Genomic DNA, 14,789 nt, shown 5'->3' with positions numbered 1-14,789 from the left:
TTCCTTAATTGAGATAGACTTTGTAATATCTACATTACGTTTTGGAAGAAATAAAAGGAAAAAGCTAATCCGTTTCCCGCTGTAGTGTTGGCATGGCTACGTTTCTGCAGTGTTCCGCAGCAGTTGTACTGCTCTGCATCTCACGGCAGACCTTGGACGAACTGGTACACTTTTTGTTCCTTTTTCTTTGTGGTCTGCACGTGTATTTACTAAATTCCTCTTGTTGATTTGCGTGATTTTTCTGTCCCTTAATCTCTGCCTCGATCAGCATTGCCTGAACTTTGGCCCAACAAAACGTGCACAATTTGAACGTTGCGGTGTCCTCTGCTGTCGCTCGGGGCCTCGCCTTTTGTGTGCCGCCGCGCCGCACACCGCCCCATGAAGGTTGGGTCCTCCTCTCGCTACGCTCATTATTGTCTCCCCTGCGTGTGTTTCTTTTGAGTGGTTTGAGTCGCGGTGTGCACGCGTGGGAGGACTCTCACTGCTCTGCTGCGACTCGAATTGGATTTTCTATCATTCACTGCACCAAGGGTAAGTTGCTCCCTTCCTATCCTTCATTTCCAGTCATATTTTTTTCTGCTTTTTTGATTGTTTATTTTTCTTCAGTTAGTGAATTGTATATTAACTTTACTTTCATCATATCTTACATTTCCAGCCATATAGATCTGTTGCTTTTAGTTGACTTCTTTAAGTAACGTCCTGCCACTGTCTCGTGCAGCAGACTACAGAGGCTTCCATTCGTTGGTACAGCCTGCATGGCCAGATTTATAACAAAGCTTGGCCAGGAGTCGGAATTAATTTTTTCTTTGTAATATGAGTGTTTTGATACCGACTTATTATGAACGCCTCTTGATGCCTATGTTTCCATATTTATTGCAGTTTTATGCCTATCATTTCGATTTTTTAATTCTTTGCCATGAAGGAAGGAGCTTCTGCCTTCTTGAAACGCAGCACCGAGGTCTAGTCAGTGGCAGCCCCTGGGTGTGCTGCCAGCCGCCATCACTGTATTTCATGGATCAAAAAAACATTTTACTTTACTGGAGATAAATTTTCTTTTTTATATCATATGCGGTCAGGCCAAGGGCAACGAAAAAGACTGAAAGAAAATGTCTACTGAAGGTGGTAGTCCCTACAGACGATCAGAGGAATATCCAAAATTATGAGAAATGTCACGAACCAAACCAACAACCATCCTTGCTCTCAAAAATGTTAGACTCTTAAAGTACTTGACGAAACAAATCTTGTGTCCATGTAAATGTTCCCTTTAGAAAAAATTATCTGTATAGCAATATCGATTGTTGAATGGATGGTTGGTTGGATGTGACTGAAGAAATGACGAAGGGTGAAGACATCGTGAGTGCAGAATGCAGCGGCCATCCTTGGCAGTGTGAGCAGGGTGTTGATGGTGATGATGGAACGTTCAGTACATTGTCTTTCTTCAGAGTCAGCCAGCCTGAAGGTTCAAGGGGTAATGGTTTTGTGTGAAGGAAACCGGCGCTGTGTCATTCCTTGTTCCTTCTTGTCCATTTATTAGGAAAGTTTTGGGATTGTAATGCAGTGTCGCCATTTCCCTTCTTGCCTCACCGACCATTCCTTACAAATTGTTATACTTAGCTCAGGAAAACGGAAATTCCCAGTGTTCTTCGAAATTTATTGCCTAGTTAAAATACAAGAATTTTAATATATTTTTTCTTTCCTCTTCTATTCTTGATTGTAATTTTTTCTAATAATATCACCTGAGCATTATTGAAAACACGAATTGCTTCGTTTTGAGTAGAAAAAATGCTGTATTATTAATTAATTAATTAATTAATTTATTTATTTATTTATTCTTTCTTTTTTAATAATTTTTCTATTTACTTGTTGATTGATTGATAGATATAGGTCGATAGATTGACTCATTCATTCATTCATTCATTCACACATTCGCTCATTCATTCATTCATTTATTCATTCATCCATGCATTATATTACCTACTTATTTACTCATTCATCTTTCTCTCTATATAACTATTCTATTTACTTATCTTTTCATTCATCCATTTGTTTATCTATTTATTTGACATATATTTATTGATTTATTTTTTTTTTTATATCTATTTAACTTCTTTTCCCTTTGTCAGACACGAGTATTTGTGTGAAGAGTGAGGCAATCGAAGCGCCACAAGTCACTCCCACACTCCGCTCAGGTGACCAGCGTGTCGAAACCCTCCTCCATTTTCTTTCTCGCGCTTTCATGTTTTTTCCCTCTCGTGGTTCACTCTCAGCTTTGTTTTCTGGGAATGCACATTTTTCTTAGGTCAATATTTATTTAAGTCATTCCTTCGTGGTTGCTTTTCTTTTTTTCTTTCTTTTTTTTCCTCCGTGTGTGTTTTTGCGTGAGTATCGTTTTCTCTATTCAAATAATTCAATATTGGGGCAAAGCAGAGGTGACTTCCAGGATTTCTTCGACGTATCTCTTCCTCGAGTGATTTCCTTAAGGACTCGTAGCTTACAGAGTTACCTTGGATTTCATTCTTTGTATTTTATTTACTTTATTTATATGCTTATTTATTCTTCTTTTTAACTTTGTCATCCTTTTATGTGTGTGTATCGTGGAGACTCTTTCATTATTACTTTGGTTGGTATTTTTTGTTTTCATATTTTTCTTAACTTTAAAAAAATCTACCCATAATTTTACTAATGAGAAGTTAAATAGAAAAAAAAAAGTTCACTCAAAAGCTGTTCCTTCCCTCCTATGAAATATATATGAAAAGAGTAAAAACATAAGAACAGCCAGTATAGTTTCTGGTGCGTCTTGATGCAGCTCTTTTGAAGCAGTTCAGTTCGCAGGGAAATGCTTTCGGCTACCCTGGTATAAGTTTTGAATGTTATCCCACATATATCATTTCTTTTTATGCCGCTGCGTCCATTCACTTTTATTGTTTACGTGGAGATATCAACAATACGAACTTCTCTCATATTCTCTTTATTTCTCTCTTGAGGAATCTTACGTCCTTTATTCTGATTTTATTTGGACCTATCTATTTTTTTCTTTGTTCGGTCGCTGCATCTTTCTGTTTAAACACTTCAGACTAAAATAAATACCGCAAAAACGTTTTGTATATTCCTTAATCCTCACTTGAAGAATTTCATCTCCTCTCTCTGTATCTCATTTGGGCATCTTGTTTGTTTTCTTTCTGTTGCCGCTTCTTTGCGTGATATATTCATGTACAGTATGCACAAATGAAGATAAATGTAGAAATAAATAAGTTAATAAATAAAAATAAAATGCATGTACATATATAATAATAGTTTATTTTTCTCATTCACATGTTGATTTCCACGTCTTTTTTTTTTTTTTTGTCTTTCTTTCATTTTTAGATAAATATTTTCTTATCTGTCTCTGTTTCTTTATTTACTTTTATATATGCTTTGTTTAGATGAAAAGAAATATATTATCCTTTGCTTTTTTCATTCACTTCAGCTTCACGTCATTCTGCCTTCCTCTTCTTCACAGTTCGCCTCAGCCAGTCCCCAGTCTTGCGTTGCCTCATTCACAGCCTTCTCTCCCCGTCTTCTTTCTTCACAGCACACAAGAAATACAAGAAAACCACAACACTTACTTATGTTTCCCTAATAGCCATGAAGAACTCTGCATATTTCCTCCCTCCTCTCTCCTGTCTCATTCATTCACCAGTCAACCTTGAGTCATTTCATTCAGTTTCATTTTCTCCTTATTCCTCTCCTTTCAATTTTTTTCCCCCTTCTTTCAATTCTTTAAAAGTCTACACCATTCATTGTGTTACCCGTAATGGCTATGAGTAAGCGAGTATTTACACACACACACACACACACACACACACACACACACACACACACACACACACACACACACACACACACACACACACACACACACACACAAATACATACACACATCTTCACGACCCTATTTGTCGAAGTGTGCAGTCAGTGTTCCTTCCCCGTCTCCCTGTGCCGTCTCCCACCTGTCTCTGGCCTCCATTCCCCGTCGCGTAATCTGTTTATCCTTGTATAGTGCGGGCAAATATCCACCAAGCGGCGCCGTTAGTCTTATATATTAGTCATTTTTCACGTCGGGGAGTGCAGTGGCCTCTTATTTTGGCGGCGCGGTTCATGCAGAGACAGAGCGTTGGTAAGCAGTATACTAAGGGGTGTTGTAGTGGTGGTGGTGGGGGTGGTTCACGTGTTTACCTGGCTGGGAGGAGACGGCCACGCTTGTTTGTTCTTTCTATGGAGCTTAACGGTAATGTACGGCGTGGTTATTGTTGTGTTTGTGCTGGAATTGTAGGGGTTCATTTTTTTGTGTTGTGTTGTGTGTGTGAGGGTTTGTCTTGTTCATGTTAGTGATTATTTATTTCTCTATTTGTGTGTGTTTTCGTGTTTTTTTTTTTATGATTTTCGTGTGTTTGTGATGTGTGTGTGTGTGTGTGTGTGTGTGTGTGTGTGTGTGTGTGTGTGTGTGTGTGTGTGTGTGTGGCTTGTGTTTATATGCCTTAGTTTTTCGGGGAGCATTAAAAGTTGTTGTTGTTGTTGTTTTGTTTTTCACATTATTATTATTATTGTTATTGTTAATATTATTATTATTATTATTATTATTATTATTATTATTATTATTATTATTATTGTTATCATCATCATCATCATCATTACTATCGTTATTATTGTTGTTTTTGTTGTTATTTTTATTATTATTGCTATTATTATTATTATTATTATTATTATTATTATTATTATTATTATTATCATCATCATCATCATCATCATTATTATTATTATCATTATCATTATTCTCTTTTTATTGTCATCTCTTTTTTTTCATAATTGCCATTGTTGTTGTTACTGTTCTCTGCATTTCTACGGTCTGACAAAAAAAAAATAAAAATAAAAAAAGCACCATAAATTTTCCCCGCGTCCTCCGTCGATTACAGGAAGATTTACTCGTCCATACTCACACTCGCCCTTCACTCCTTCACTGACATCCTCGCTATTTCCTCCCTCCCTCCATAACTCTCTTACCAACCACCCATCATAACCTCTTATCCACCCTTCTTTCCTCTACCCTTCTCTCCTCTTCTTTTTAATTTCCTTCTCTTCCATTCCCTTCATTTATTCACCTCTCTACATGTTCCCTTTTGCATACTGACAGTCACTTTCCCTCCCTCCTCTCGTCTCTCAAACCTTCCTCCCTGCCCCCCCTCCGTCTCCTCCCGTGTCCAGGTGATGAATGGCCGTCTCACCTGTGTCTCCCGTGTTCCCGCAAGTGATTACCTGGAGGAGTTATGCCCAGGTAACCACGACGGGCGAGGGAAAGTGGTGACGGACAGACGTGGAAGGAAAGAAGCGAAAGGAATGGAAGACAAAGAAAGGGGAAGGTTTTAAACTGCAAAGGAGAGAGAGAGAGAGAGAGAGAGAGAGAGAGAGAGAGAGAGAGAGAGAGAGAGAGAGAGAGAGAGAGTGCAGCATTATAAGAGACACATTTGCAACTCTCCAGCAACACACACACACACACACACACACACACACACACACACACACACACACACACACACACACACACACACACACACACACACACACACACACACACACACACGTCGAGGTAGAGCGGGGAGTCAGCAGCGCCACCACAACCCGACAGATAACACTGGATGGACGTTCTTAGTTTGTTCTTTGCTGTCTTGAGGTTAATTACGCAGATCTCTCTCTCTCTCTCTCTCTCTCTCTCTCTCGGCTAATCACTGCATCTTGAGGTGAGAGGGCGGTGGGTGGCGGTGAGGGGAAGACGGATGGTGCTGGGACTAGTTAGAGGAAGGGGAATAGTGGTGATGGGGTGATGGGGTTACAGGTGGTATGAGGGATGGACGGTAGGGATGTTGGGGGGTGAGGTGCAGTGGTTCAGGTGGACGAAGTGGTAGTGGTGGAAGAAAGTACTCGTGTATATATCGAGATGCATATTCACAGTGGAGAAAGTAAAACCTCCTCTTAATATTTTTTTTTTGTACTGCGTGGTTGTGGCTGATGAAAATGCATCATCGTCGTCGTCATCATCATCATCATCATCATCATCATCATCATCATCGTTATTATTATCATCACCATCAGGACAAAGACCATTCCCACCTCCAACAAAACTGTATTTCCTCTCACTCCTGCCATCCTGTCCACCTCACTTATGCAAGAATGAACCTTCAACACTACATGTCTTTCACTAGTAAGCTCTTGAGTTTCCCTTTCCTGTGACTTGAACTCTTTCAGAAGAAAATTCGGCCATCTATGGAACTGCATTATCTTACATCTGATAATTTTTTTACCTCTTTTTTTATTTAGGAACCGCAAATTAATGGCCTTCTCTCATTCTTTTCGCGGTCTTTGTCAGCTTGTATGGAAGGTTCCGTAGAGATCACATAATAAGACATAGCTGGATCACACTCAGTTCAGTACACATCGGGAAGTGTGAGGCAGTCGTCCTGTGAACAGCGCATGTACTCGTAGTTTGACCATAGGAGTGTCTGCTTGGCTTGCGAAGTTTGTGAGACTTTTAGGCAAATCAAAGTCGAGTATTGCCAAAAAAAAGACCAGTGACTATTCCTAAACGTTTCTTTGTCTTACCTCTTACATCTAAACAAGCTCTAATGGGAATTGCTGATGGTTTCTAAGGGTGTTTTTTTTGTGATTCTGTTGAGTTCATCATCAGTAAGAAAACATAACACCCTTTAGAATCCGGCCAATCATCTTTCCTGCCTTTGAAAACACGAAACTCAACAGGGACAACACAACAACATCCTTGAGAACCAGACTAGTAATCTCTGTGGCCTTTAAACACAATTGCAAGAACACAAAAGACAACCTTGAAGACCTGGCCAATCATCTCTGTGGCCTCTGAAAACACGAAACTCAACAGGAAAAAGAAAGGAAAAAAAATCACACACACACACACACACACACACACACACACACACACACACACACACACACACACACACACACACACACACACACACACACACGGACCCATCCCATCATCCTTGCAGCCTTTGAAGAGACACAACCACTAACTCATGCAAGATTCACCCCATGTACTCGTAGACCAAGAGCAACACCGCCTCACACCACTCATTCCTTACACATCCTCTTCATTCCACCTGGCTCGCTATCCCACTAATTCACTCACACCCGCCCCAGTCTGGTCCCTCCGCCCATTACCCCTCCCCATCCCCCATTCCTTCTTCCCTCCCCGGCTGAATCTCCCCAGGTATCGTCTTATCGCAAAAAAACGCTCTTCGCTGGACCAACCAACAGACACACCGATTATGCTCGCTATTAAAAGCTAATAAAACATATCGGTGGTCCAGGGCGCTCCCGATCACACCCGATAGCGGCCAACGGGGGAAGGGAAGAGGGAGGGATGGGAGAGGAGGAGATAGATACGATAAAGGAAGGAGGGATGGAGGAGAAGATGGAAATGACGGTAGAGGAGAAGCTGGCAGTGGGTCAGTGAGAGAGATAGAGAGAGAGAGAGAGAGAGAGAGAGAGAGAGAGAGAGAGAATGATTGGTAAGGAGAGGAGAGAATGGCTTGGGAAGAAGAGAGAGAGAGAGAGAGAGAGAGAGAGAGAGAGAGAGAGAGAGAGAGAGAGTAACCCAAGCTAAGCGAGCCGCGCCACGCACCTAACTCAGTCCAGTTGAGTCCAGGACAAGAGGAGATATGGTGGCAACAGTGTTTACCGCCGTAATGCGAGACGCTATACTGACCACCCTTATCAGCGCCGCGTCCATCTTAAAGGAAAGGAGAGAGAGAGAGAGAGAGAGAGAGAGAGAGAGAGAGAGAGAGAGAGAGAGAGAGCAGGAACCGTCTTGTGGTCTGGGACTGTCTCATTTAATTCTTGATTGTGTGTGGGAGAGAGAGAGAGAGAGAGAGAGAGAGAGAGAGAGAGAGAGAGAGAGAGAGAGACGAAGCCCATATTCCGAAAAACTTCTCCGCCACACCTCGACTTCTTGCCAAATGTTCTATCTTGTTAAAGTGACTCGGGTTTTGAAAGGTGTTAAATTGGTTCGAGTGGCAGATTAACAAGATTTCCTTATTATTAACTGGGGAGGCACTCCTGTGAACCCGGGTTGTCATCTCTGTGGGCTTTGAATATCGTCGTGGTGAGAGAGAGAGAGAGAGAGAGAGAGAGAGAGAGAGAGAGAGAGAGAGAGAGAGAGTAGGTAGGATGGACTGCCTTGTGTGTGTGTGTGTGTGTGTGTGTGGTGTGTTTTGAGGGTAAACTGTCGGTGTTGGCTGACGGGGCGGCCTCTGTCTCAGTATGATCATTACGAGCCATTACTGAGTTCCAGCATTGTTAAGACTGTTTACCTCTCTCACGGGGCCTCTCTCTCTCTCTCTCTCTCTCTCTCTCTCTCTCTCTCTCTCTCTCTCTCTCTCTCTCTCTCTCTCTCTCTCCCGCCACACGCACGGACCACCCCAGCGCCGCCGAGGGTGACTGACATATCGCTAGTTAGAATCTCTTGAGGAGCGAACCCAGTCTCAGTGCGCATCGCTCACCCTACACCTCCTCCTCCTCCTCCTCCTCCTCCTCTTGATCCTTCCTCCCTGCCCCATGCATCTCCTCCCAGCCCTCCCTCCTCCGGCCCGGTCTCCTCTCCTCTTCCTCCCTCCTTCATCTCTCTTTCTCCTCCTACTACTTCTACTCTCTCTCTCTCTCTCTCTCTCTCTCTCTCTCTCTCTCTCTCTCTCTCTCTCTCTCTCTCTCTCTCTCATCCACTGTAGTCATCCATCTCATCTCCTGCCTCCTCCTTCACCCACCGCGACTAGACACTTGCCCTTATGCACACACACACACACACACACACACACACACACACACACACACACACACACACACACACACACACACACACACACACTCACTCTCTCTCTCTCTCTCTCTCTCTCTCTCTCTCTCTCTCTCTCTCTCTCTCTCTCTCTCTCTCTCTCTCTCTCTCTCTCGAAGTAGATGGTTCCTTGTGTGTGTGTGTGTGTGTGTGTGTGTGTGTGTGTGTGTGTGTGTGTGTGTGTGTGCCAACAAGGTAAAAGAAGGAATATATGACGTACACGAGGAACTGAATGAGAGAGAGAGAGAGAGAGAGAGAGAGAGAAGAGAGAGAGAGAGAGAGAGAGAGAGAGAGAGAGAGAGAGATGGGGGGGGAAGAAACAGCAACAGGAGGAGATAGGAATGGGAAGCCTTGGTTAGCTGGGAGACTGAGGAGGAGGAGGAGGAGGAGGAGGAGGAGGAGGTGGAGGTGGAGGAGGCAGGCAGGCAGGCAGGTATACTATAGGTAGGTAGGAGGCAGGAAGGGGAGACGGGAGTAGTAGTAGTAGTAGTAGTAGTAGTAGTCTGTAAGGGAGGCAGTGGTGGTGGTGGTGGTGGTGGTGGTGGAAGGGTTTGGGATGGACGAAGGATTGTGGGAACGTGTGAAGGGCGGCGCGGAAGGAGAGGCAACCCACAAGATGCTCATTTTATTCTATCATCCCGTTCAGTATTACAAGGTGGCGGGCCAACCATTACTTGCCTCATTGTTAACAAGCCGGGCTGGGGGAGGAAGGGAGAGAGAGAGAGAGAGAGAGAGAGAGAGAGAGAGAGAGAGAGAGAGAGAGAGAGAGAGAGAATGATTGGTAGGGAGAGAATAGCTTATGGAGAGAGAGAGAGAGAGAGAGAGAGAGAGAGAGAGAGAGAGAGAGAGAGAGAGAGAGAGAGAGAGAGAGAGCTCATCCTACAGCCTCGTGTTGTCAAAACTCTTCCTTAACACTTCTACCTGGCTGGCTCTCTCTCTCTCTCTCTCTCTCTCTCTCTCTCTCTCTCTCTCTCTCTCTCTCTCTCTCTCTCTCTCTCTCTCTCTCTCTCTCTCTCTCTCTCTCTCTCTTCCCAGACAAGTGAGGTGAGGAGTGAAGGATGGAAGGTTTGAGGGAAAAGAAAGAGACAGTTAGAGGAGGAAGAACACAGAGAAGCAGCATCACCAAAACGCTTCACAACATTTTTATACATTTGTCCCTTAAGAGGAGACAGTAAGACCACACGAGAAACAACCCACTAAATTTCTGCATGTAGTGTGTGTGTGTGTGTGTGTGTGTGTGTGTGTGTGTGTGTGTGTGTGTGTGTGTGTGTGTGTGTGTACCATCTGATGCTTGTGGAAGAAGAGATGTAGCTAGTTTGAGACACCTAATCTATCTAATCTTTCACTTTAACATCGCCATCTCAGTTACTCAGGTCCTTCCTTCTAAGTATACGATGAAGCCCTCTCAAGTCAGTGAGTGGGTGTTGATAGCAGTGTATGTAATGGTGCCTAAAGAACTGAAGTCTTTCCTTTGAGACTCATAAGGGATTAATCTACCGAGCCTTCACTGATGTCTTGCCACTTTAGTTCCTTGGTTCCTTCAAAGCACAGAGTTGACCAGTTACAAATCTCATGTCAGGTTTCAATAATGTCAAAAAATCGATTCGTAGAGTTGACAAAGCCGGACCTCCATAGCTTAAGATTTCGTTGCAGACAGTTAGAATCGTATTCCAGGGAGATAGAGAGCATAGGTAAGACAAAGGATAAGTTTCTCGCAAGTCATGGTTCGATAATGTTCAAGTTGGCTCGTAAAGTAGACAAAACTAGACCTCTCTAGCCTAAAATTACGCTACAGGCAGTTAGAATTGTACAGAGAAAGATAGGAAGTGTGATCAGTTGGCTAAGTCAGGAGTCAATAATGGCCAAGTCAGCTCGTAAAGTAGAAAAAACCCAGACCTCTGTAGTTTATAAAATTGCTTTACAGGGATTTCGAATTATATTACAGTGAGAAAGTGTGGTCATTTCTCCCTTAGACTTCAATCACGCGGCGCAGTAATGTAACCTGTTTGTAGCTGGACTGAATTGTTGACAGAGTTAAGTTACTGAAATTCCATAGCTTCCTATTAGCTAAAGTAGGATTACAGTGTGTTATGATTAGACAGGTAATCCTAAAGTATCCTTGTATTGATGATAATAATAATAATCACCGTATTACACCCAAAACTTGTTACCTGCTTTAGTTTCCTCGTGATATTTATTGTTTACAGCTAATTAGTGAACTTATGTACTACTGAAGTCGTCCAGAAGGTGTTGTTAAAAAAGGACTCGTAGAGGGACATGTTAAGTGTTCATGGTGACGTGAGTGTAGTGAAGGCTTTGTGTGTGTGTGTGTGTGTGTGTGTGTGTGTGTGTGGGGGGGATTTAGTAGATACATGTGATGGTGAGAGAGACGGTGAATAAGTAAACAAATACACTTCCTAATTACAGTAACCTATATTACAGTAGCATGTAATAATTGTGGTATTGATTGTGGTAGTAGTGGTGGTGGTGGTGGTACAGGTCTACATTACAACAATACAATACGAGAACTCCTTAATCTTGGACAGGAAAAAAGATGGAGAGAGTACGTAGTGATGGTGGTGGTGGTGGTGGTGGTGGTGGTGGTGGTACATACAATAACACAGGTACGGGAGAACACCATCCTCTCATCCACTCACCTGACTTAACGGAGCAGTGCACGTGGGACCTTGACTCATAGTACACCCAGTCGAAGCCCGCCTCCCGTGCCAGCCGTGCCAACATGCCGTACTTGGAGCGGTCCTGCCGGGAGAGGGAGCTGGAATAGTACTGGTAGTGGTGGTAGTGGCGGTGGTGGGGGTGAAGGTTGGCTGGTGGTATTAGTATGATGAAGAGAGAGTTTGGTGGTGGTGGTGGTGGTAGTGGTGGTTGATGCTAATGGTGTGACAGAGAGAGTTAAAGAGTTATAGATGGTAGTGGTTGGAATGGTGGTGGTAAAGGAGTAGAACAAGTAGTGGTGGTGGTGATATCAAGCAGGAAGCAGAACAAAATATAAGGTCTCGATGGTGTTGATAATGATAGTGGAAACTGTAAGATGGTGATGCTGGAGGACAGAAGTAGTAGAAGTGGTGGTGATGGTGGTGGTGGTGGCGGCGGCGGCGGTGGGCGGGAGGCAGAACAATACATCTGGTCATAACACTCGGGCGGGTGACGCAGCGATTTGTTGACACCGTCCGCCGCGCCGGAATGCTGCGGGACCTGCCGACACTCGCACTTCGGCTCCAAAAGCAACGCGCCGCGCCACGGGAACGAGATGGCCATCCCGTGATTACCACCCAGCCCAGGGAGAGAGAGAGAGAGAGAGAGAGAGAGAGAGAGAGATGCCCATGTATACGTAATGGATATGAAGTGATGTATGTGCGTGGTGAAGTCAAGAGAAGTTAATTAACGTGTCTTGCTAAAACTTATGACTACCTTAGTTAACAGAGAGAGAGAGAGAGAGAGAGAGAGAGAGAGAGAGAGAGAGAGTGTACTGCGTCATATACAAGTTCATAGTTTTAGTTCCGTTGAAAGAATTGCGTGGCGTGTTAGTGGAGGCGGCAGTGGAGGCGATGAGCAGCTCCACCTAGGCGCCATTAATCATAGGTCTCTCTCTCTCTCTCTCTCTCTCTCTCTCTCTCTCTCTCTCTCTCTCTCTCTCTCCTCGTGACGGTAAACAAGCCGAGAGAATCATTTAGCACATCCTACTTATATCATTTTCTTCTCCACTCATCTGTAACTAGAACTGGATGCCTCTCTCTCTCTCTCTCTCTCTCTCTCTCTCTCTCTCTCTCTCTCACGGTAATTAATGTTATTTGGTCTATTTAATAATTGTAGTCCTCATTTCTATTGGTTGGATGGTGAGTTTTAATTAGTTATCAACCCTGTGTGTGTTTTGTGCTTTGACTTATTATTTTTTTAAATTTGTATAGCGTTATTGTTATGTTCCTTTTTGTATTGGTCTGTTTTTATCCTTCCTTTCTCTATTCCATCCTTCCTTCCTCTATTTCCATCCTTCCTTCCTCTATTTCCATCCTTCCTTCCTCTATTTCCATCCTCTGTTCATTTATTTACATCCTTCATTACTCTGTTCCATCCTGTTTTGCTCTATTTTCATCCTCTCTTGCTCTAAATTCATTCTGTTTTACTCTATCTCATCCTGCCTTTATTTCCATCATGTCCTAATCTTTTTTTTTTTTTTTTTTTTTTGTTTCGTTCTTACAACCTGTTCTTTCACACGTAAGTTAACAATAAAATAAAGCAACAATATCACCAATGACACTCTTATGCAACTCTCTCTCTCTCTCTCTCTCTCTCTCTCTCTCTCTCTCTCTCTCTCTCTCTCTCTCTCTCTCTCTCTCTCTCTCTCTCTCTCTCTCTCTCTCTCTCTCTCTCTCTCTCTCTCTCTCCACAACTTTCACTTTGCCACGCGTACACCTTCCACACCTCCTCACCCTCCCCACCAGGCACACAGCCACACCCACACACACCTGCCACAGCCACACACCCGCCACAGGTATGCCACTACACCTGACACACCCACTAACACCTGCTAATTGAAGGGCTCATGTGTGATTTAATTCTGAGAGCTTGGGTAACTTATTCTTTATAAATGTTTTTTTTTTTTATGCATTGTGGTTAGGTTGTGTGTGGATTGGTGGGTTGTTAGGGTGCAGTGACTTGTTTATGTATGGTGAAGTGTTTGCTGTTGTGTTGTGTTGATGGTGGTGGTGGTGGTGGTGATGAGTTATCTGCTAATCTGTTTGCCTTTTTCTCTTTCCCCATATTGAGAACAGTAGTGGTGATGGTGTAGTGTTGGTGAACGCTTCAATGATCGTGGTGAGTGAGGTGATGATTCAGAGACAAGAGTGATTTGGAGTGATGACTGGGGTGACAGTGATGATAAACCTGGAAGTAATGATAATAATTTGAAGTAATGCAAGAAATTAATGGCTTTGATGATGATAACCCTGGCAGTGCTGGTGATGACCGAAATAACGATTCAAAATGACGAAAGTGTTAATTGTGATGGTAGTGATATTGATAACCGAAGTAATTATTTAAAACATGAATATATTGCAAATGTGAAAATAATAAACCTAGCAATGGTGATGAGTCAAAGTGAAAAAAAAAGTAAATAAAACGTCAGCAGTAATGATGAAAGCGATAACGATACAAAAAATGACAGCAGTGCCAGAAGTCTCATACCTTATCTGAGGTGGTGATATCGACGGCGCGTCCCTCGTAGTGCAGACTCTGTGGAGAGTGGAGCAGGTCCTCATCCCAAGCCTCTGTGACCCGAAGCCTCACGCCGGGCCATTGGTTCATCACGCTGATGGCCAGGGTGTTCAGCTTCTCCTTGCACCGCTGCGGGGAACAGACGCCATCAGAACGGGAACTTTACCCTATATTTCTGTGGCTTTATGATTTCTATACATTTTATTAAGTTATAATGGTTTTCATCCTTTTTCTACGTGTACCGCTGTGAGGCAATTTCAGAAAGGTTTTGGTGAGAATAGAGATGATCAGAACTCGAAATGTACTATCAAACATTTAGCGGTTTCTTTTTGATGTAAAATGGTTTCTGGTATAGGCCAGTAAAAGTTGAATAAATAAAAGAAAAAAAAAACATCATAATTGGGACTATTCATAAACATTCCAATTCATTCTCACAATTTCAAAAGGCTGTAGTAGAAGTTGTAAAGGGGAAAGAAACAAATATAGAGATAAACAGGAAGGCAAAGAAGGGTAAACAGTATGAGAGGTTGAGAAGCATAGTGGGATGAGGTTTGATGAGGTAAAGGAGTGGAGTAAGAAAGGACGGTGAAGGAAATGGAAGAGGGAAAGGCAAGAATGAAAGAACTGGCTGGCGAGAAGGTGAAGGGTCATTTGGAAG

The 14,789-nt window shown here is 43.0% G+C and overlaps 1 protein-coding gene across 1 annotated transcript in view; it reads right to left on the bottom strand.

Moving 5' to 3' along the window:
- The window catches only part of LOC123520783 (indian hedgehog protein-like), a 107,006-nt gene that overhangs the window by 3,897 nt on the left and 88,320 nt on the right, over positions 1-14,789 (bottom strand). Inside the window, exons 2-3 of the mRNA XM_045283372.1 lie at positions 14,102-14,260; positions 11,554-11,656 (exon numbers count right to left, since the gene is read on the bottom strand). Of these exons, the coding sequence (XP_045139307.1) occupies positions 11,554-11,656; positions 14,102-14,260 (262 nt within the window). The remainder of the gene's footprint in view (positions 1-11,553; positions 11,657-14,101; positions 14,261-14,789) is intronic.

Source organism: Portunus trituberculatus, chromosome 47 (assembly GCF_017591435.1).
Source record: "Portunus trituberculatus isolate SZX2019 chromosome 47, ASM1759143v1, whole genome shotgun sequence".
NCBI lineage: Eukaryota > Metazoa > Arthropoda > Malacostraca > Decapoda > Portunidae > Portunus > Portunus trituberculatus.
The sequence above is the reverse complement of the archived record's forward strand: the minus strand, read 5'-3'. Positions and strand labels throughout refer to the sequence as shown.